This window comes from Sabethes cyaneus, chromosome 2 (assembly GCF_943734655.1).
Source record: "Sabethes cyaneus chromosome 2, idSabCyanKW18_F2, whole genome shotgun sequence".
In the NCBI taxonomy this organism is placed as follows: domain Eukaryota; kingdom Metazoa; phylum Arthropoda; class Insecta; order Diptera; family Culicidae; genus Sabethes; species Sabethes cyaneus.
Window position 1 is genome coordinate 230,172,462 of NC_071354.1, and position 24,339 is coordinate 230,196,800.

A 24,339-nucleotide genomic window follows, 5' to 3' on the forward strand; every position below is an offset into this window, starting at 1 on the left:
GTAAAATACTCTATTGAAATAATAAACCAATTCAGATCTTATATGCGCAAGGGATTTTTTGCCAAAACAAATGATAATAAACTCTTTCTTCGATATTTACGCCGCTTTCAAACATCTGTCGTGAACCATGAACCAGCAGTTTTAGGTACGTTTGATTAGTATGGGAGCTGTCACATTGTTACCGGGTTGGTTTCTCCAGTTAACTCGATTGTGGGTTACCGCTCTCCAATTCCTCGGGCACCGAGTATTCTCCGCCAGGTCTCGCTCCATTTGGTCTAACCATATTGGTCGCTGCGCTCCTGGTCGTCTTATTCCTACCGGATTTGAGGCAATCACCATCTTTGCAAGGTAGTTATCCGGCATTCTTGCAACATGCCCTGCTCATCGTATCTGTCCATCAGTAGATACTGGGTTCGCCATAGAGCGATGCGAGTTCATGGTTCATCCTCCGCGTTCATCTGACATACATCCTATACGCCGCGGCTCGCCGTCGAAGATCGTTCTTAGCACTCATCTTTCGAAAACTCCGAGCACTCGCAGGTCCTCCACGAGCATTACCCACGCAATTCCTCTGAAGCTCATAGTAAGCACGACTTCCGCTAATAATACGCCGCCGGATCTCAAGACCCTTCTTCTAGATACACCTAATTGATCTAAACCTTAGTTCTTGCATGTTATTCTTTTCAGACTGCAAGGTGACGTACTATTTAGTACAACGAATGTATAATGAAGTAGATTAAACTGATTCGAAAGACGCTGGAGTGATCAAGCGTACCAATAGTAGATACTTTCGTGACGTTGGATGGACTTAGGCATAATGGACGACAGGCATAATTTTACTACGTATATAATTGGATAAGTTTTCTTTTTTATTTCAGGTTTCGTATTCCACTAAGACGCTCCAAAAACTTCAGTCAGAAATACATTTAAGTTAAATGGGCGGCCTCGGTTCTCGTTGTATTATAAAGGAGCAATGATTGGCTCAAGTGGGTATTCATAGAACAGCGGAGTTTTGTAAATTATGCTTAACCCTTAAATGCGCAATGTTGTTTTAAAACAACATAGTGAAAAACATCCCCAAAGTAAATTATGTTTACCGCCTTTAGGTAAGTAAGTTTTCCTTTTAACTAAATTTTTTCAGCGTAAACATTTAAGGGTTAACATCCATTATGCGTAATGTAAATAGGCGCATCATCTGTATGCCTAACATCGCACCCCCCCCCCCCCCCCCGCCCTTGAAACACGAATGAAGAACAATACTCCAATCAAACCTGAAAATCCAATCAAACTCCAATGATGCAGAGAAAGACAATTTTAATAATACAGCCACGAAATTCGCCTCCTACTGGTAGGTTTTATTAGCGTCTGCCAACCGTAACAATTAGTTTTTATAATGGCCCAGTAGGGTAAGGGATCTTGTTTTCGACCCTGTGTTAGTTTTCGCACTACTGTTTAAATATTCATCAAATATTTTTTTTAACCGTAGCTTTTAAAGTGTCCCACATCAAAGAAAAATATTCATTAGGTATTTTCTCTTGAAAATTTGCATAGAAGTAATTGAGAGTGTATTGCTTACAGTCTATTTTTATCGCGGTCAGTTTTTCGAAAACTGGAAAAAATGGCGTCACCCGAAAAGCAACGTCGCGAATTTATTTTGCGCTAGCATCTGGAAAATCCTCAACTCTCTCATCATGAAAGATGAGACTTACGCCAAGGCGAACTTCCGGCAGCTTCCGGATCTACTGTACTTCACCGCCCAGCACAAGTTTATTGTTCCGGAGGAATTAAGGATGTAGAAAGTTTCATAGTTTGTGCCAAGAAATACATGATTTGGTCAAGAAATACATCATATGGCAAACGGAGTCCGCCGTTCGTGACTACCGGAACTGTAAACGGGCAGATCTACCTCAAGGAGTGTCCACAGAGGCATCTGCTTCCTCTGTCCAAGTTACACAAGGGCCCTACGATCTTCTGGCTAGATCTACCTTCGTGCCAATATTCAAAGGATGTGTTGGAGTGGTACAAAGCCAACGGAGTCACCTTCGTACCCAAAGACATGAACGCCTCCAACACACCGGAACTAAGGTCCATCGAAAAATACTAGGCTATTATGAAGCAGGCACTACGGAAGCATCCCAATGAGGTCAAGTCTGAGGAAGTCATGAAGAAAAAGTGGATTTCTGTACAGATGAAGCTGCTGCTAGATTGTACAAAACTTTTTGAGTGGAATTAAGCATAAGGTGCGAGTATACGGTTATGGTATTGAAGCTGAATGAAACCAATGGGCCAAAAGCTTACTAATGGGTTATATTTTGTTGTCTGAAAGTTTGAAAAGGATCGGTCAATTAGGTAATTTTCTACAGCGTTTCTTTCGTGGTGCAATTTGATGTGGGACACCCTTTACAACGGAGGCAACGGCAGAGAACAGATTTATCCTACCCTTACTTTAGTAAAAGTAGATAGTTAATAGAAATATGTTTAATTATTGGGTTCTTGTTTTCATTCCAATCAATTTTACCGTCTCTTTCTTTTGCTCTTTCGAATATAATCCTAGTGCTTTCCGATTGGTTCGAAGTGAACTATTCGTACGAATGCAGGATATGGCCGTCATAAAAATAAGGATGATAAACGCCATTGAGCTTAATATTAATTATCTATGCGTGCTTGTACCTATTTGGGTTTATCCTTCCGGCGATACTTGCTCTATCTTTCCACGTTCCTCATGACAGTACTGTTTCTAATTGTAATTTCTAATTCTAATCCCTGGCGTGTCAGACCAGTACATTTAACTATAATATTGACTTTTTCACCGTCAAGCAGGATCCATCGGGGCAGTATAGAATTCAGCACGAAGGAAGGGTTATGAGGAGCCTGAGCATAAGCATCGAGTGACCTGATTCTACGTACGCGGTGACGTATTTTTTAGATACATCAATCCATTAAAAATATGTTCTGCCAAAAATGCAAAACAAAGCAAAGCCCAGGTGCTGCATTCCGTTATCTAAACTTGACCTTGTTTTTAAACGACAGACTTCGCAGCAAGCTGTTACAGTACAGGACAATTTCTACGGTCAGGTCAGTTGCTACGATCCTGTTATCCTATATGCTCTGCCACTTTTGATATAAAGTTGTGTGAAGCAAAATCCTGGCACTGTTTTGTCTGGTATAGAGAATTTGTATTTCAAATTTGTTCATTTCCCGGCGGGAAGACCGTGTTATTGGTTGGTTGTCTTTCACTGCTATTTTCCTTCATTTTTGTGCCGTTGGAGTCGGTGTTCTGACGAACTTTTGTGTTGATTCAAATTACAAACTCCCAAAGTTTTCAGATTGTCTTACTACAATTATGTGGGAGTTTTTTCCTGTTCCTACGTGAAGCGTATGTCCTTGCGCATATAATTTACGTTTACTGAAGTTGTTTCTAGTTTTCCTTTATTTTTTGATACTAAAAATATCATGGACGTATCGTTCCCATCTTCTCTATGGTAGTAACTACTTAACTTTCAGCTTATTTTTGAGTTTACCCATAAATAAATTAAACATAAACGGTTACGGCTACTTACAAATTACTCCTGAATTTAAAGTAATTCTTTTTTTATAGGAACTTAATCGTGTCAGTTTAAAATATTTTTCAACTTCTTTGCTCCGTGCGTCGTCTTTGAGTTGTTTCAATAGCGATCGTTCTAGGGTGCTGATTGATTCTTTAGCAAATCCGCTAGAAAATAAATCCGCAGCGTAGAAAAAGACAATCACATGGGTTTTTGTCTGGTCTGTCCATGTTTCAAGATATTCGTCGAATTATCGGCTACCGTTAACCGCCCGATTCAAGTATTTTATGGGCGACTTTTGAAACTGGGTTACCAACCGGTTGGCAATCTGTTCCGTTGGTGATCCTTTTGCCGCGATGATTTCCCGCATTTCGGTCCCATGGATTCGATCACAGCAGCTTGATTAGACCGACTCGATCGACTGTATCGTACGCTGCCTTGAAAATCAAATTCACGCCTTCGGTAGTTATTCCTGATATCAAAAACTGAAAAAATCCATATCTAATTCATTCGAGTAAGTGCCATTGCCAGGTCCAACAGGTAATGGCGGTATTTCTGCACAAATTTGGAGTCAATTCCAAAAGCCAATTTCATTCTCTCTGGATTTACTTTTAGCATAAGTCTGACAAATCATCTGACAGAATATTTTACATGGCGGACTATGGTGCAATAGCTGTCACGTATGTAGTATATCAGTTGATTCCAATGCGTAGGAAATACCTTACGACTTTTGATTTGTTAATCTCCGGCAGTCGAACCCAGGAATAGGCTTGATGCGGGCCAATACAGATTTTTCAATAAAAGTTGAGGGACGCCGCAATGACTTATTGAGGGAGGCTAACCAAACAATTATCGCGGGTAAGCTCCTTAGTTGCTTTCAATTTTTGGAGTTGCACCGAAGAAAACTTTTGCTTTTTCCATACCGATCAGCACTTTAGAATTAACAGACGCTGAAATTCGTTTATTTATTTATTTATTAAGTCGATATCAACAGACTATAGTCCCAATGATGGATAAGTAGATTAATCTAATAATAATCACAGTCAAGAAATTACACACACTAACAATTTTCTTAGTCGTCATTTGTTGAAAAAAACATAGAGAAGTTACGACGGACCGTTTCACGTGACAAATTAAAATCAAAAGCGAATGCAACCCGATTGAAAACTCGCTGTATACCAGTAAATGAGCTGTTTCATCCGTAGTTGGTGCGTTGAAAAGGTATCCTCAGCACTGAGTTGTTCCGCAGTGCCCTGGGATGCACGTTTAGATCAATCGCCCCACGACGGAGACGCAAAGCGTAAGAAGCGGCGTTGAACTGATTCAATTCTTTGCATCCCGTTTTGGTAATATGGATGCCAGACAACGGAACCGTACTCAAGAGTCGAACGGACGAGTCCACAGTATAATGCCTTGAGGCAATAGACGTCAGTGAAGCTCTTAGCGATGCGGAAGACGAATCCTAATGTTCTGGATGCCTTGTCCACAATGTAAGAAATATGCCGTTTAAACGATAACTGGCTATCTAAAATAACGCCGAGATCCTTTACCTGTTCGATACGTTGGATTTCTGTACCGCGAAGCTTGTAGTTAAAAATGACGGGTTCTCTGATCCGGGCAAAAGAAATAATGGAACACTTCTCAGGATTGACGAGCATGCAGTTCAGATTGCACCAATTCGTAAAAGTCTCAAGCTCTTGTTGAAGACAAATTGCATCGTCCTTGGAATGTATCTTCAAGTACATCTTCAAGTCGTCGGCGAAGGATAAACGAGGACCTCTGAGTACATAGTTGACATCATTGAAGTACAATAGGAAGATTAACGGTCCCAAATGACTACCTTGTGGGATTTCAGATGAGGCCAGAAACGCATTTGATTCAAAACCTGCAACAGTCGCAATCAGTTGGCGACCTACGAGGTACGAACTGAACCAATGCAAAATACTGCCGCTGATACCGAGTCTCTCCAATTTAGCAATCGCAATAGCATGATTGATTTTGTCAAACGCCGCAGACAAATCAGTATAAATGACATCCGTTTGAGCACGATCCGCTAGACTTTCGGCAACATATGTTGTGAGACAAAGGAGGTTTGTAGTGGTTGATCTGCCTGCGATGAATCCATGTTGGTCGTCACTCAAGTAATGTTTACAGTGCGACAGCAGCGGAGTAATGACTACAAGCTCAAATAACTTGGAAATGGCACACAATAACGAAATTCCTCGGTAGTTGTTGACATCTTTCCGATCCCCTTTTTTATGCACAGGGAACATTTGGGCGGTTTTCCATTCAAGCTAAAATACTCCGCTTGTGATTGATAGACCAAACACGAGTCGGAGAGGGATTAACAGGTCTTCAATGTGCTTCTTTAAAAACACAGACGGAATACCAGCTGGGCCGGATTTAGTCGATGATTTTAACATTGATGCGGCTCGAGAGATCATTTCTTCGTCGATGTTGAGCGCACACAGAGTATTCATAGTCACTAGTGGAACATTGCAGCTTGGGAGATTTGGTCGTCCGGGATGATTTCGTCGGAAAAGGTTCTGGCGAATTTATCGGCAAAGAGCTGGTAGACATACTGGGGCTCCGAAACAACCTGTCCATTGAGGATCATAGTTGATGGAAGGCCTGATTCCTTGCGCTGATCGCTAACATACTTCCAGAACGTTTTTGGTTTCACCTTCAGATTGCGCTGGATTCTCCGCAGGTGTCGTCTAAAGCATGTCCGACTGGTTCTTTTGTATACGGTGTTTAATTTTATGTATTGATCACGCAGTGAGCGGGTACGAAACTTGGAATATATCCTAAGTGCAGCCCTTTTTTCAGTCTTCAACATGCGAAGCTCGCGGGTCAGCCAGGGCTTTCTGTTTGACGAATGTACTACCTTGGGTACGTGACGATCGGTTGCGTGCACAATTATGTGCGAAAGAGTCAAGGCGGCGTTGTCGGCATCGTTTCTGTCGAGAACATCAAACCAGTTGATAGTGGCGAAGAATTTTTTCGAAAGTCATACGAAACAGAGGGGATAGTTTTTGTTAGATTCGAGTGGTGATTGCTGAGGGTAAGCACTAGTGGAGGGTGATGCCTCACTTGCTTAACTAGTGGCGACGGAGCGAGCGAAACGACTGGAGCAACATCCTGTGCGCTGGTGAAGCAAAGATCCAGACAGCGAATGTTCTCGTTGGTCACGTGGTTGATCTGTCGCAAAATGGCAGAACTGTAGCAGTCTAGAAGCCGTAATGCTGCACTGTGCACAATGGAGTGATCGGGATCCGGATGGAGAAAACCATTACTGGCTGGTTGCCATAAAAGTCCTGGTAGGTTAAAATCACCGATAATAATGAGCTCGTCGGTTGCTGTTGCCAAGTCGATCACTGACATAACCGAGCGGGAGTGAACGTCGATCAGACCTTCGTCTCGTACTCGATCGGGGGGATGTAAATTCCACACAGGAACAACCTGCAGTTGTGAACTCGATACACACCCACACTTGCTCAATACTGCCCCATTGATCATTTTCGATCAGTTTTGCTTTCAGTCTCTGATTAACCGCGACAAGCACGCCACGCCCCATTAACTTCCGACTATTTCTGGGCCCACGGTCGCATCGAAAAACTTCATAGTCGGGACTAAACACCTGACACGAGAGAGTTCGAGAGTCGAGCCAGGTTTCGGTTAGTACAATGATATCGTAGCAGCCATCAGATGCAGCCAGGAGGTACTCGTTCACGTCGCAGTTCATCCCTCCAGCGTTTTGGTAGTAGATGAGCACATCGCCATTGGCACCATCACCGCGCGCAAGGTCCGGCCTTGATTGCATATTGGACGAACTAAAAATCGGAGTATCAGGTACCGGAAGTTCATTACTTGGGTTGCAAGGGTACTCGCCTGAGGCTACGGATTGGAAGACTCCCACACCACAACCAACCGCAGGACCGGGACGACTGTGATGAGCGCGGGCTGCGATTAGCTCGACTGGGTTGGGAGGGCCGGGCGCTTCCATGGTGCTGTCCACAGTGCGGCCCGGTTGTAGAGTAGGACGAAGAGGAGACTCGTTGCGATCAGGATCCACTAATTTATTGTACGGACTTGTAGACGGAACGAAGCTAAAAATGTTGGACTCATCGACGAGAGAAAATTTTGTATTACACGCATACTTGCCTGGAAGTGCAGGCTGGGAGACTCCTTCCAAACCACCGTGAACAGGACCAGGACGACTGAGATGGCAGCAATCAGATAAACAAGCGTTGTTTGTAAAGTTAACTGCGGAATTATTTGATTATATCAGGGGATTCAGATTCAACCTATGCAAGAACTCCGATTCCAACGTCAGTGTGCTTTCCTAATTTTAGACCGCAAATGAAAACCAAACTTTCAAACCGGTTTTAAACTAAATTACTGGTTGATTTGGTCGAATGTGGCAGTGTATGGTCAAGAAACTTTTCGTTAAGGCCCGCGCACAATTGGTACTTTATGGTAGCGGTTGCGTAGATTTGACAGATTCTGAAGAGATCTTCATACATCAAAAACCAGCGGTCGGAAGTAACTTTGTTTTCTGGCAGATAGTGAAACTCTTTTATAGTAAATGGGAGGAATTAAATTTGTTCTGGAGCACTTCATTGCGGTACTGAACGTTGTTCTCGATGGATCAGGAGCACCCGATGTCTTCGCCATTTCCGCCTTTGCTATCGCTGAAGAAGTCAAAACTTGTTTGCTGTTATTTCTCCGTAGCACCTTACATTAGAACCTTCATCAGTTGGTCTTTTTACATGATTTGACTTTACAAACCCGGACATCAATCTGGGCAAAGAAATTCGGATACGATATTGTTAAACAAAAGCATTCGTAACTCAGAAGGCGAGTTCAGTAACCAAAGTCGACCTTCCTATTTGGTAATCATTGAATTCCTTCCCTTTAATTAAGGACAGCTGTTGTACCTAACGTAAGAATTCAATATAGATTTTAAAATTTCTAAAAAGCTGTAGATTTGTTTACTTAAAAAAATAAACATACGAGAACAAAAAGAAATGAAAATAAGAAATGTTATGTAACAAGGGCCTACTTAGTTTTTAATAGATTAGAATGTACTACAAAATTAACGCTGAATAATTATTGTTACCCTCAGCAGCTCTATGAGCTGCCTCGGAAGTTAATAAGCATATAATAGAAACAAATATCAGCAGCTAACTGTTAAAAACGACTTGACCGCTAAAAAACTACACGAGAGCCAAAGCAACTTATTGACCCAAACTGCTAGTCCCACCGCTTCCGGTAAGTGAACACTACACAATCCATCCAAAAAGTAGGGAAACAATGCCTATATTAGGAGGGTGAAAATAAACCGAAAATGGTTACCTGACGACAACAGTATCAACTGTTCCGAAGCGAGCCGATCTTTACTATCCATTTTAATAAAAACTAAATTAACTGTTTTTTCTCTCTCTTCCTCTGGTCCTCTGCTACGCCCTTCTTGTTCTGGGCAAACACTTTGGGAAAGGGAGAAACAACAAAAAGCAGCAAACAGTAACGATAAGTGTACTAGATATGAAAATATAGTAAGTTCGCGCTGGCTGATGAGATTCCTGCTCAATGTGAAGAGCTTCTACGGCCTAATAATGGGTGCTGGCTGCTCTCGACGATGGCACCGACGAAGATGGAGCAGGGAATTTTGCACACTTGTTGTTTCCATTGTTGGTAAAGTTGGAACACAATTTAATTATCTTTTCGCAACGTTCTTGACGCAGAAGACAACAACATTAACTACGTTAGCAGGAAGAGCAGAGAATTGCACAAAATATACAAGTCATTAAACTTTCTCATTGCAGTCGCTGTGGCCTTCTTCTTGGCCGGAATTCTTTTCACATACAACGAACCACGAACCACTTCGTGTACTTAATTTTCTATGGAACCAAAATGAGCAAAGATGTTTACACGTAAAAACACGCAAAACGCATTTAGCAGCTTATTTTACACTACACTCACACATTCCAAACAAAAGCAATAACAAGCAAAGTGCAGATTAATCCGTGGGATTTGACATCCTTACGAAAGCTAAGAGCTACAGGAACAAAATCAGCCTCATTAACTGCGGTAGCACACGGGCAGCACAGGATTTTCTTCGCGCAAGGCTCTTGTCACTATTCTTTCTTTACTCGCTCGCCACTTTTCCGGGGGGAGCGATTGGCTCGTCACTTTTTATGCACAATTGAACGGTGCACAAAATATACACACAACAGGTACCTTTCCTGTTGCTGCTGAATGAATTTCGGGCTTCGTTCCAGATCTAACATATCCGAAACGGTACTCTCTGCACAAGTGCACATGAAAGGACAGAATGGTACCCCGAAAAACACGACACATCGACGGGGGAGGAAAAAGTTTGAACCTGTAGCTCTTTCTACACCACCATCATCGACATTTTGGACTAGAAAAGGCAAAAAGCAGTGTACCCCCAACAGAACACAATTTTCACACTCGTTTCGTACCGTCAATACGTGTCGCACTGGTGGCACTCGACGATCCGCGTATTACATCGTCTCTCCCGGAACGGTCCGTGCAGATATTAGAGCTTTTCGCAGCGGAAATTTGGCAAAAATTCGATTTTTATTCGCTTCCAATGCACTTTCAGCCAACACTTCGCGAAGGAGAGACGAAAAACTTCACTACACTGGAAAAAGTGCCATCGGGCAACACGCAACATAAGCGAACGATGGGTGTTCCGATCTCGGATGAGTTGGCTCGCTGCTCCACCAGTGCGAATGACGCAAGGAATGACGTTTGTCAAACAGAGCTGTCAAAGCAAGCACGACGGCGACTCAAACGGAAAACTTTTTGTGAATGTGCTAGAGAACGTGATTATTGTGATTTACCTTGGATTTACCTTACCTTTATGTTTCCGACATGAAAAATTACGGTGCATCAGTTACACTTTTAATTCAATATCCACTGATTTTGGCGTATCCAGCTTTTTACGAGCCATAATGGCGGACGTGTTCGTAATATTTAAACAGCATTTCTGACATTTCTCTAATACATCGCACGTTTTCTTTCCGTGCATTCCTTTAGTTTTACCGTGAACTCGCGGAAAGAAAACGTGCGATGTATTAGGGAACTGTCAAAAATGCTGTTCAAATATTACGAACACGTCCGCCATTATGGCTCGTAAAAAGCTGGATAGGACTAGGTCTTAAGTAGAGTATTATTCCAGAAAAGTCCAAACACGAAAAGTGGCCAGGTTTTGAGCGATTAACTCAGCGATTTGCTTGTTGTTTAATAATATTTTTGCACTGATCGATCGGAAAATCTTTTACACATTGATTAGCATGAAAAATAGAGAAACGAGTTTAAATATCAAACACTGTCAGAATTTATCAATCAAATAATCACATGTAAGCCAGCGATGCCCGATTTTCAGTTTTCGTTGTTTAGGTTTTTCATTTTTGTTTTTAATTGTTCGTTCTATTTTCCTTCTTGCCGTTTTTGTTATTGTCTTTAAACGTCTGTTAGTCGTCATTTGTTCTTTTTAAATAGCATCTTTATTTCGTCTTTTTTCAGCGATTTGCTGTTGATTTTTCTCGTCTTCAATGATGCTTTGATTGCTCATCATGGCGTCTTTCTATTATTATTTGCAGCCTTTTTTGGCATTTTTTGTTTCTATTTTGCCGTCGTTTTATAGTGTCTTCATAACCTCTTTGCGGCTACTTTACTGCTAGCCCTCTTATAGTGCTGACAATGCTTATTTGCAGCTAGTCACCTACAAGAAGAATTTAAATAGAATTGTGGATGCCAATTTACAATATTAATGCTTATTGGTTACCTGGGTAGCCATGACTTTTTTTTACCATATTTCCAACGTCTGTTCGCTGTTTTTTTCTTTCTTTTGTCGTCTTTACCTCATCTTATTGTTGTATTTTCGCCGTCTTTTGTCATCTCTTTGTTGTCCTTTCTTTGCATTTGTCATCTTTCGTCGTGTTTTTGTACTCTGTTCCTGGTCTTTTTGCTATCTATTCATCGTATTTTCGCCATCCTTTTGTCGTTTTTTATCTTTTGGTATGTTTATCGCTTTTTTTTGTCGGTTTTGTTGTTAACATTTTGGCATGTTTTTGATGTCATTTTTACGTCTATTCATCGTCTTTTCGTCGTATTTCTGCCATATATTCGTCTTCTTTTTATCGTTCTTTTCATGTTTTTTTTGTTATCTTTTCTTCGCATTTTCATCGTGTTTACGATGTCTGTCTGTCTGTCTGTCTGTCTGTCTGTCTGTCTGTCTGTCTGTCTGTCTGTCTGTCTGTCTGTCTGTCTGTCTGTCTGTCTGTCTGTCTGTCTGTCTGTCTGTCTGTCTGTCTGTCTGTCTGTCTGTCTGTCTGTCTGTCTGTCTGTCTGTCTGTCTGTCTGTCTGTCTGTCTGTCTGTCTGTCTGTCTGTCTGTCTGTCTGTCTGTCTGTCTGTCTGTCTGTCTGTCTGTCTGTCTGTCTGTCTGTCTGTCTGTCTGTCTGTCTGTCTGTCTGTCTGTCTGTCTGTCTGTCTGTCTGTCTGTCTGTCTGTCTGTCTGTCTGTCTGTCTGTCTGTCTGTCTGTCTGTCTGTCTGTCTGTCTGTCTGTCTGTCTGTCTGTCTGTCTGTCTGTCTGTCTGTCTGTCTGTCTGTCTGTCTGTCTGTCTGTCTGTCTGTCTGTCTGTCTGTCTGTCTGTCTGTCTGTCTGTCTGTCTGTCTGTCTGTCTGTCTGTCTGTCTGTCTGTCTGTCTGTCTGTCTGTCTGTCTGTCTGTCTGTCTGTCTGTCTGTCTGTCTGTCTGTCTGTCTGTCTGTCTGTCTGTCTGTCTGTCTGTCTGTCTGTCTGTCTGTCTGTCTGTCTGTCTGTCTGTCTGTCTGTCTGTCTGTCTGTCTGTCTGTCTGTCTGTCTGTCTGTCTGTCTGTCTGTCTGTCTGTCTGTCTGTCTGTCTGTCTGTCTGTCTGTCTGTCTGTCTGTCTGTCTGTCTGTCTGTCTGTCTGTCTGTCTGTCTGTCTGTCTGTCTGTCTGTCTGTCTGTCTGTCTGTCTGTCTGTCTGTCTGTCTGTCTGTCTGTCTGTCTGTCTGTCTGTCTGTCTGTCTGTCTGTCTGTCTGTCTGTCTGTCTGTCTGTCTGTCTGTCTGTCTGTCTGTCTGTCTGTCTGTCTGTCTGTCTGTCTGTCTGTCTGTCTGTCTGTCTGTCTGTCTGTCTGTCTGTCTGTCTGTCTGTCTGTCTGTCTGTCTGTCTGTCTGTCTGTCTGTCTGTCTGTCTGTCTGTCTGTCTGTCTGTCTGTCTGTCTGTCTGTCTGTCTGTCTGTCTGTCTGTCTGTCTGTCTGTCTGTCTGTCTGTCTGTCTGTCTGTCTGTCTGTCTGTCTGTCTGTCTGTCTGTCTGTCTGTCTGTCTGTCTGTCTGTCTGTCTGTCTGTCTGTCTGTCTGTCTGTCTGTCTGTCTGTCTGTCTGTCTGTCTGTCTGTCTGTCTGTCTGTCTGTCTGTCTGTCTGTCTGTCTGTCTGTCTGTCTGTCTGTCTGTCTGTCTGTCTGTCTGTCTGTCTGTCTGTCTGTCTGTCTGTCTGTCTGTCTGTCTGTCTGTCTGTCTGTCTGTCTGTCTGTCTGTCTGTCTGTCTGTCTGTCTGTCTGTCTGTCTGTCTGTCTGTCTGTCTGTCTGTCTGTCTGTCTGTCTGTCTGTCTGTCTGTCTGTCTGTCTGTCTGTCTGTCTGTCTGTCTGTCTGTCTGTCTGTCTGTCTGTCTGTCTGTCTGTCTGTCTGTCTGTCTGTCTGTCTGTCTGTCTGTCTGTCTGTCTGTCTGTCTGTCTGTCTGTCTGTCTGTCTGTCTGTCTGTCTGTCTGTCTGTCTGTCTGTCTGTCTGTCTGTCTGTCTGTCTGTCTGTCTGTCTGTCTGTCTGTCTGTCTGTCTGTCTGTCTGTCTGTCTGTCTGTCTGTCTGTCTGTCTGTCTGTCTGTCTGTCTGTCTGTCTGTCTGTCTGTCTGTCTGTCTGTCTGTCTGTCTGTCTGTCTGTCTGTCTGTCTGTCTGTCTGTCTGTCTGTCTGTCTGTCTGTCTGTCTGTCTGTCTGTCTGTCTGTCTGTCTGTCTGTCTGTCTGTCTGTCTGTCTGTCTGTCTGTCTGTCTGTCTGTCTGTCTGTCTGTCTGTCTGTCTGTCTGTCTGTCTGTCTGTCTGTCTGTCTGTCTGTCTGTCTGTCTGTCTGTCTGTCTGTCTGTCTGTCTGTCTGTCTGTCTGTCTGTCTGTCTGTCTGTCTGTCTGTCTGTCTGTCTGTCTGTCTGTCTGTCTGTCTGTCTGTCTGTCTGTCTGTCTGTCTGTCTGTCTGTCTGTCTGTCTGTCTGTCTGTCTGTCTGTCTGTCTGTCTGTCTGTCTGTCTGTCTGTCTGTCTGTCTGTCTGTCTGTCTGTCTGTCTGTCTGTCTGTCTGTCTGTCTGTCTGTCTGTCTGTCTGTCTGTCTGTCTGTCTGTCTGTCTGTCTGTCTGTCTGTCTGTCTGTCTGTCTGTCTGTCTGTCTGTCTGTCTGTCTGTCTGTCTGTCTGTCTGTCTGTCTGTCTGTCTGTCTGTCTGTCTGTCTGTCTGTCTGTCTGTCTGTCTGTCTGTCTGTCTGTCTGTCTGTCTGTCTGTCTGTCTGTCTGTCTGTCTGTCTGTCTGTCTGTCTGTCTGTCTGTCTGTCTGTCTGTCTGTCTGTCTGTCTGTCTGTCTGTCTGTCTGTCTGTCTGTCTGTCTGTCTGTCTGTCTGTCTGTCTGTCTGTCTGTCTGTCTGTCTGTCTGTCTGTCTGTCTGTCTGTCTGTCTGTCTGTCTGTCTGTCTGTCTGTCTGTCTGTCTGTCTGTCTGTCTGTCTGTCTGTCTGTCTGTCTGTCTGTCTGTCTGTCTGTCTGTCTGTCTGTCTGTCTGTCTGTCTGTCTGTCTGTCTGTCTGTCTGTCTGTCTGTCTGTCTGTCTGTCTGTCTGTCTGTCTGTCTGTCTGTCTGTCTGTCTGTCTGTCTGTCTGTCTGTCTGTCTGTCTGTCTGTCTGTCTGTCTGTCTGTCTGTCTGTCTGTCTGTCTGTCTGTCTGTCTGTCTGTCTGTCTGTCTGTCTGTCTGTCTGTCTGTCTGTCTGTCTGTCTGTCTGTCTGTCTGTCTGTCTGTCTGTCTGTCTGTCTGTCTGTCTGTCTGTCTGTCTGTCTGTCTGTCTGTCTGTCTGTCTGTCTGTCTGTCTGTCTGTCTGTCTGTCTGTCTGTCTGTCTGTCTGTCTGTCTGTCTGTCTGTCTGTCTGTCTGTCTGTCTGTCTGTCTGTCTGTCTGTCTGTCTGTCTGTCTGTCTGTCTGTCTGTCTGTCTGTCTGTCTGTCTGTCTGTCTGTCTGTCTGTCTGTCTGTCTGTCTGTCTGTCTGTCTGTCTGTCTGTCTGTCTGTCTGTCTGTCTGTCTGTCTGTCTGTCTGTCTGTCTGTCTGTCTGTCTGTCTGTCTGTCTGTCTGTCTGTCTGTCTGTCTGTCTGTCTGTCTGTCTGTCTGTCTGTCTGTCTGTCTGTCTGTCTGTCTGTCTGTCTGTCTGTCTGTCTGTCTGTCTGTCTGTCTGTCTGTCTGTCTGTCTGTCTGTCTGTCTGTCTGTCTGTCTGTCTGTCTGTCTGTCTGTCTGTCTGTCTGTCTGTCTGTCTGTCTGTCTGTCTGTCTGTCTGTCTGTCTGTCTGTCTGTCTGTCTGTCTGTCTGTCTGTCTGTCTGTCTGTCTGTCTGTCTGTCTGTCTGTCTGTCTGTCTGTCTGTCTGTCTGTCTGTCTGTCTGTCTGTCTGTCTGTCTGTCTGTCTGTCTGTCTGTCTGTCTGTCTGTCTGTCTGTCTGTCTGTCTGTCTGTCTGTCTGTCTGTCTGTCTGTCTGTCTGTCTGTCTGTCTGTCTGTCTGTCTGTCTGTCTGTCTGTCTGTCTGTCTGTCTGTCTGTCTGTCTGTCTGTCTGTCTGTCTGTCTGTCTGTCTGTCTGTCTGTCTGTCTGTCTGTCTGTCTGTCTGTCTGTCTGTCTGTCTGTCTGTCTGCCTGTCTGTCTGTCTGTCTGTCTGTAATTTTTATGAAACTCTGGAAATGAAAATTCTAAACGTAAACAAAAATGAAACTTATGTTCGGTCCGTTATAGGAAAACGATAGATAATATGTAATGTTACTTAAGTTTGTTGTTTCGTTGCCACTTAACTGAAATGTATACTTTTACTATCTTTACCGAACATTAAAACAAAAAACAAAACTGTTCCGTGTCGATTTGGGCCAAAACATCGTGCCGCACCACCGGGAAAGGATTGATAGCATGCAACCGATCTTAACCCGTATTATGAAATATACTACAAACATCAAACTGCGGAAGGTTGACCGCTAGAACAAAACAATCCTGGCACGCTCGCCTCCCAACCACTGGCGCTGCTGCTGATGCAAAACAGCGGTCAAATTAACTCATTCAGCTACACGCGAATCTGTCCGAAAATCCTTTTAGCGAACTCGTCCACGGCCTCGTTCAGTCGCCCGCACTGCCTGCCAGTGCAAAGCGCGCCGCTTTACGAGATGAAATCGACGTGTTGTTTTGCTATACACTACCGGGAGATTATTGCGTGAGTGCCAGACCCGACGCCCGCCTCCACTTTCGTCCCATCCTGTACAAGGCGCGCGCGGCGCGTATCAAAAGATGAATCATTTAGCGACCTAATGTTGGCGGCATCGTTCAGGCGTGTGTTTTGTCCGGTTTTGTCGAGCCGGAATCACCACTTGACAGCACCGGGAAACGTGATTAGAGTGTGAACGGATCACTATCATCCGCCATGCCTGAATTAGACTGCTAGACCGTAATCGCCTTCTGAGTTTGCCGGTGCGGTTAGTGATAGACACTAAATACTCTCACTCGCATCGAAGGAGTTTTGTTTTGAAATGTGATTCGCTCGTTCCGTGTAGAGTAATGTGACTTATTTTTGTGCCACCGTGAGTTATGCTGTGGAGAACGGGATTCCCGCCCGGGAGCGGAACAAGATTAAACGCTCTACACAGTATAGGGTAATATGAAGGAAGCATTTTTTTTATTGAAGAATAGTCCTATAATCTGAGACCTACAATCAGTTACATTGAGCTTATTACTCCAAGTTTAAAATTGTTCAGTTTTTGATTGGAAACACGATTTCTAAATAAACTGTTTATAATAATTTTATAGATTGATAATCTCAATGTTTTCGTAAAAGACGTGAATGAACAGTTATACTTTTACACATGCAGAATGTGTCAGCATGAGAAAGATTTTACCGTATCATTAGATGACAGTAACCAGGAGTTTTTGTTCCGAACGGTCCAAAGATAACGAGCGCCAGAAAGTCTGTACGGGATCAAATGTTATCAGGTGCAAATGCTTATTATTTCAACCCGAATACAAGACCATGTGCGTAAAGTGTGGGAAATGTGTAGAAATGCATTTTGAAAGTATAAACATGCTTTCACTTAGTAAGTAATCAAAAGTAAGTAGGCAGCAGGTAGTAATTAAATAAATCCCCTGATATCGTTATATTCTACTTGAAAATTATTTACAAAGCTGTTAACTAGAGAACAGGCAGATTAGATTAACCCTCTAACGGGCAACACCGTAAAAACGATGCGATCAAGCTAATGATATTTTATCATGATTTCTAAATTCATTGGATAACATGTTTGTAAAGCAAATATACCTGAAATTAAATAAAACGGAAACTATTCCAATTAAATTCTACTAGGTATCTATATTTGTTCGCGACAGATCCGTATTTCGCCTACGACTTGCAGGCTTCATCAGTGTCTGTTTTTTGAACTAGTTCGAACGAGTTCGAAAACAGACACTAATGAAGCCTGTAAGTCGTAGCCGAAATACGTATCTGTCGCGAATAACTATAGATAGTAGAATTTAATTGGAATAGTTTTCTTTTTATTTAATTTCAGGTTTTGTATTCTACTAAGACGCTCCAAAAACTTCAGTCAAAGCAAATATAGTTTTATGTTGTTTGTAATGTGTTAATTACGGAATTTGTTCCGGTACGAACAAATTGATAGTGATAGCTGCTATTGACAACGCAAACAAGCTGGGTGGTCTCTTTCGAGAGTGATGCTTAACTTAAGTCACACGCTGATTTCCCAAAGTTTACATATTTGAAGAGTGTTGTAAACATTTACTATTCGTTACTTGATCTGGTTGTGTTTCAAATTCTCGCCGAAGTTTAATCAAGATAGTAAACGAGACATATGCTAGAATTCTATCTAACTGAGGCTCCTAAATTCGTTGCCCAAGCGGCGAAAGAGTGGATCGGTTCTAAGAGTATTGATCCGGGTTCTATTAAACAACAATAAATTGTACAATTACTGACCGATTGGAGACTAAGGCTACTTAGGCACACTTTTTGCTTAGCTTTTAGTGTGCTCAATTTACAGTGCGTTGATGTACTCTAGTACTTATCTATCTGCAATCTAAGAAGAACTTTTTACTCTCATCATCCTATACAGTTAACAGTCCCTACCCACAGAATGGGATGTGTTATGTTCTAGTTTTGTTCCTTGTTTGATTGCTGACGTGTGTCACCATGTTATCCCGCCTACTATACTCTTTCTGTTAAGGCATTTTTTTAAATCATTTATCTACTGTATGTGCTTATTTGATTTACGTAATACTCATAGGTAAAATGCGCCTTTTAGGTAGGAATAATGTATTTGGTTGAACGGGCATGTCGTATCCTGAAAAGTTCAAGTTGTTTACAAACATCTAGAAAAACAACACTTCTTCATGGTTGAATATTCCATTTTTTTTCTTCTCAGCTTTACAAATGCTGTGTAAAATCATTTTCTGATAAAAATAAAACAATCAATGAAGCTTTGAGAATTGGAAAAAGGTTTCTCACGAAACTTCGTTGTGACAAAATTCTAACGATATGAATATCAAATTAAAGCAAAAAATATTAAATAGCTCATGCTTTGTTGGCTTGACCTTTGAAATGAATACAGGATTCAATTTATTTTTTATAACGGTATCTAGTTCTACCGTTCTCTCCGTCTGTTGGAATGGAATGTTATTTTTGTGTAATATCCATAACAATTAGCGTGTCGGAGCCAACTCGTCATTCTACGTAATCACAATTCGCATTTTATTTTAAGTTTTTAAAGGAATTACATTCACAAAGACTCAAGTTGTTGGCACCAGATGAATCTTTTACTTCTTACCTGTACATCCCACGTAACAGCTTATTAAACTATTGACTATTGTACGGCTAATTCCCGTAGAACAAGTGCTTGATAAGCTATTATACAACAAAAATGTTACTTGGGATGTACACCCGAGTAAATGATTATAACAAACATATAACAAAAATATATCTTAATTAGATAGAAATAACAGAACTTGTTATATTTTTGTTCAAAAAACGGTTGCATCGCTTAGTGCATCAAATAGGCGAATTCGGAATAAGTATAAGACCGCATTGAAAAGGCTTGTGCACTTATCCGAAGCACTCAGTACCAAAGTAATCGGCCGACCGAATGAGTCGCTCTTCACGGAAATTCCTGGGTACCCCGTCCGTGAGCAGCTGCAGAAATTCTCGGCCGCTGGCTATAAAAGCGACTATATATTTATCAAGTTATCAATGGTGGAAATATGGCCGGAAGGGTTCGCAGGAAAATCGGTTACTGGACGGATTTCAAACAATCCAAATGGCCGTGGGCTTCATCTAAGCTTACACGCTTAAAAAATTTAACCCGCGAATGAATAAGATTAACTCAGAAATGAGTGACTTTCAACTCAAAAATGAGTAAAAACCGACTCACTATGACAAAAAGTGGAACAGCCCAAAAATTTGAGTAATGGCAATTTCTAAATTCTGAGTAGTTTAGGTCGACCTCATAACTGAGTTAAATTTACTCGTAATTTGTGTAAGTACTACGCAGTTTTGGGTGAAATGGCACTCATTTTTGAGTAAAGATTGCTCATTAATGAGCTTCTACGGTGGAACTCATAAAAGGAGTAAGAGTTACTCAAAATAGTGTGTAAAATATACGCATGTTTTGAGCTGTTCCACTTTTCGTGAAAGTGGGTCAAATTTTTTAAGCGTGTACAGAACAACGTAGGAGCAAAGACTGCTTTGGACCCAGAAAAAGTTGAATATGTTGAAGGTAAGTGTTAAGATTATTTTTTTTTTCGATTTAATACAAAAACAAATTGTTTCAGGCCGCCTATACGAGCATCGTTTGGGCGACCCGCCAGCTGTTGCTAAAATTAATGCAGAAGACTGCCACCGTTTGATGGCACGACGCACGAGTCATTTCCTATTACGGAACGAGAAAGCCCGTAAACCGCCATTGAATAATGCAAGTTGTCACCAGTTAATTTTTATTAACACATGTTAATATGTTTAACATTTAAATATGTTTTTGTTACTACTGTTAAAACTGAATAACTCTATGATTTTGATTGATGTTTAAGATGCTTGCCTTTTAAAACCAAACTTAAAATTCATTAGTGAAGTACATGCGATTATTAGAAATAACAGGATTATTACTGAAATTTGAACAAGAATATTACAAAACCTGTTAGAAACATAGTAACTCATTTTGATATAATTTTGATAGAAATATAACAAATTTTGTTATATTTTGTAATAATCGCTAAGCGGACTTGATAGGATTTTTGTTATTTTAACTACTAACGAGACCAAAATTATAACAAATGGTGTTAGGAAAAGCTTTATATCAAAATATCATATGTTATAATTTTGATATGTTTCATTGATCGGGCACCCATTTAGACCGATAAAATATTTCGGAACTTACATTTTTTACAGAAACAAATTTTCAGTGGTACGGGCCTACATAGTGTCGTCGTCCTGTCAGTAAAAACAAGTTAGATTTAAACTTCTCGGTCGATGGTTATCTACACTAGACGGAAGAAGAGGCAAAACCCAACCTGACGCGTCGCTAACTTGACGAGTGGGTTTTGCAGTCTCCTTTTATCCAGCGCCTCTATGGTTCAAAGGTACACGGGTACCAGCGAGCCACATGCCCTGGCGGGTGTTGTGGGTTCAAATCCGGTTATAATCTCTGATTATAGCTTGGTTCGACGCATGCACCTTCCAGCATTGGACAAAAGGTAGAAGTCAAAACGACTACTTGTTAAGCGTAACGCTAACAATACCCTCCCCCCCTCCTCACCTTTCCGCTCTTTCCCCTCCTTCACCAAAAATGTTCATCTCTTTCCCTACCATCCGTTCATCAATTGTAGAACCACCGTTTCAAAAAATAATAATTTTATATTGATTTTTTATCGCTTTTGTATTATTTTTGTACCACTTTTGTATTTGTTTTATATTATTTTTTTGATTTTTTGTGTCATTTTGGTATTATTTTTGTATAATATATTTGGCCGGGGTTCTGCCAGAACGAACCAAGCGCCAAAAACATTATTTTGAGTAATTCAATATTTAACTTTATCGTCCCACCAACTGTTTGCAGCTGACCTAATAAATAATTTTATCACTCACATATCACAAACAGGATGTCTTTTATGCCATGAGATTATAAATATCCGTAAAATAGTATGTTATTATCGAAATAATTAACTTTTAGTTTTGGTATGTATGCACTGAGTTCACTTTGGCAGAATGAAAATGAAAAAATATGGTTTTCAGTTCAATCTGGTTGGATGTATTTTTACGCTATGTCATTTTTACAAGGTTGAGAACAACTTATAATGCATGCAAAAGTTCCATTTCACTAAAGATTGGTGAAGACTTTCAACCTCTTTCTTGAATTCTGCTTAAAGAAATGAGCATTCGGGTCGTGTCTATACTTACGTATACGTGGGTTTTTATTCCATAATAAAACATCACCGTGTTTACATTTTTTGAGCCGAGGCGTCCAATCAACGTTCTTCTGGTGATAATCCAAAACTTTTTCAGTAGACTCAAAAGTAACGTTTTTCTCCTGTTTCTGAAAAGTTATGTCCGAAGGAAATTAAAAAATGCTCAGTCAAGATGAACCAGATTCAACCAGGTTCACCAGGTATTAACCTCTTGAATTTCTGTCCTCCATAGAGAAGTCATTCTCGATATCGTCGACAATTTCGGATTCTGAATCTTAAAGAGAATGAAATCCTACAAACATTTTTTTTCAACCATACATAAATTCATTTTCAGTTCAGCCAGGGCGTACCAAATACATGCCAATAATTAACACGGTATCATTATACAACGCATTGGTATTTTGTTACGGCTGTTGATTATTATTATTTATTGTTTATTTAATTAATTTCATATATTGTATGTATATTGACTGACTTTTGGTGTTTCTCGCAGAATATTTTAATTAATGAAAATAAATTTATTTTAAAACAAATTGTACCTGGTTCCTTTTGGCTGAACGCAAATTTAAAAAATGCAATACAGCTCTACCACCGTTGTTTTATACTACAGGGCAGCCATAGAGCTGTATTCCAGGCTCCTATGGTTGGTTTTCGGTTCGCTCTGCTTGGATGCAATTTGGTTTTTTCTACAGTCTGCTACACAAAATTCATGTTCTATAACTGTTGTTATTTGTCCGAATGGAACGATTATTTTATGGCCAATAGATTATTAGTTTTTGCATCCAATGGTGCAAATAACTCAATTTTTGGAAAATTGGCGCTCGGTTCGTTTTGGCAGAACCCTGACCATTTGTAATTTTATCTGTCATGTTTGACTTTTCATTTGTTGTTTTGTTATTTTTTTATTATTTCTTGTGTCATTTTGATTTTATTTTTATTTCATTTTGCTATCAGTTTCGTATTGTAACTTTTTTGTATTTTTTGCATGGTTTTTTATTTTTCTATTTCTTTTTGTGTTACTCTTTTTTGCATCCTTGTGATGCGGCCGATCTACCGTAGTCTCCCAACTTTCGCCAGGTATAGAGATGAGAATCTCTCCAAGTAGTGCCTGCAACTATATTGTGGTTCATACACCTACGCCACTCTCTGCTATCCGTTTGTACTCCACCAAAAATAGTCCGCAACGAAAGGTTCAAATATGGCAAGTCAGAAGTCACGTATGTCTTCCGTGAGCAAAGTTACTGTCTCAAGTCCGTAGAGGACTACCGGTCCGATTAGCGTTTTGTACATCGTCAGCTTTGTGCGGCAGCGTGCGCCTTGATCGAAGCGTCTTGCGGAGGGAAAAGTAGGCTTGATTTTCAGCTTGAATGCGTCGTTGGATCTTCTTACTCGTATTATTGTCGGCGGTGACCAGAGATCCCAAATATATGAACTCATCAACCACTTCCAGTTCATCGCCGTCTATAGTCATTGTTCGTGGGAGGCAAACGTTGCTTTCTCTGGAGCTCTTCCTACCATATATTTGGTTTGATTTGGCGCATTGATGTGTAACCCAATCCTCCTTACATACTTACTTTAGCAGCCGAGAGCCGGGGTCATTCTTGCCGTATCAAGAATTTCTCTCCATTGTTCTTGGTTCTAGGCTACTCGTCGCAAATTCGTTGCGCGTCTCGACACACGCATGTCGGCTTCAACCAGGTCGAGCCATCTAGCGCCCCAAGTAACACACTTGGTTTTAAATAAAAATTGACAACATATTCGAAACAAATCGAATTGCTGACCTTTCGTTTACCCATACTTAATTACGACCTGATTAAGACTGAAACAGCGTAAGAAACGAGCTAAAATGTAACATGTTTGTGAAATATTTCAAAATGACGCCTATGCGTTGCATGGTTTTCGTACTACCAGCAGAAAAGCTTAATCGCGCTGTTGACAGGATTTTTTTCTTTCCCTTGAACATTTACAAGCAAAATAATGACAGACATTTTTCGCAAGATAAAATAGCTAAAGTATATTTCGGTAATTCATCAATCACTCAAAGCAACATTGTACCCTTCAAATAACCCAAACTAAAGTGCGATTTTAAATTTATCGTGAACTTTGTCATTCTACTTCCGAAAAATTGATGCGCTCAAGATATACTTTTATAAGCAAAAATTGAGTGGAATCGAAATAAATATCATTTTTTTACAATCTCACAAAACATGCTAATCTCTTTGAAAACCTGCGGGGTATTTTATATTAAATATGTTATATGTCCCTTTTATACATGATATCATTCTACGACACGAAAATAATGATCTATTTATATATATTTTGAAGCAGTCATCGGCCATGTTTATACAAGATTGCATACAAATGAGCATACCGACAGCCAAAAAAATTCGATACCAATGAAAAGCTTTACTGTATGCATTTTGTTTTGCGTTAACTTACAACTGATTCACAGTTAATTTTTATTTGTGAAAGAACTTAAATTGCGCTCAAAAATACTCGAAAAACTCATAAATTGGAGCATTTAAGCTCAATCAAATATTGCAATGTTGTTGTCAAAGTTATTGATCTGCGCTGTACTCATCGTCATCGCTTGTGCAGGTGCAGGTCATCCAGCAACCACCCTGGTGATATCATAATAGATCAACTGTACTGGTCGCAGTGATGAGTCCACACATGAAAAAACTACAAGGTATACAGCCCTAAAGGTTGTACGAAAGGGTGACGAAGGACTGTGTCATATAATACTCATTATATTGATAACATGTTTTAATCGATGAAGTATAACTTTATGTCTGATCATTAAATCAAAGACTAATGTAAACTGCATTTCTGGCATATGCATATTTGAGTATTTGTGGGTATCATTGTTTGAGTGTTTGTAAAAGAAGAGCGAAGTATTCTGATTTAATTCTTCATTGAATCAATGGTGGTTTTGAAAAAAATCGTTTGAAATTGTTTGGTGGCCCTGAAAAGAACTATGTTTGAGCTGATAGCACTTCTTAAAAATCA

General features: G+C 41.1%; 1 protein-coding gene across 1 annotated transcript in view; it reads right to left on the minus strand.

Moving 5' to 3' along the window:
- LOC128734064 (rho guanine nucleotide exchange factor 18) overlaps positions 1-9,643 on the minus strand; it is a 45,930-nt gene extending 36,287 nt beyond the window's left edge. Inside the window, exon 1 of the mRNA XM_053828054.1 lies at positions 9,531-9,643. Within this exon, the coding sequence (XP_053684029.1) occupies positions 9,531-9,534 (4 nt within the window). The 5' untranslated portion in view covers positions 9,535-9,643. The remainder of the gene's footprint in view (positions 1-9,530) is intronic.
- Between the last annotated feature and the right edge of the window lie 14,696 nt (positions 9,644-24,339).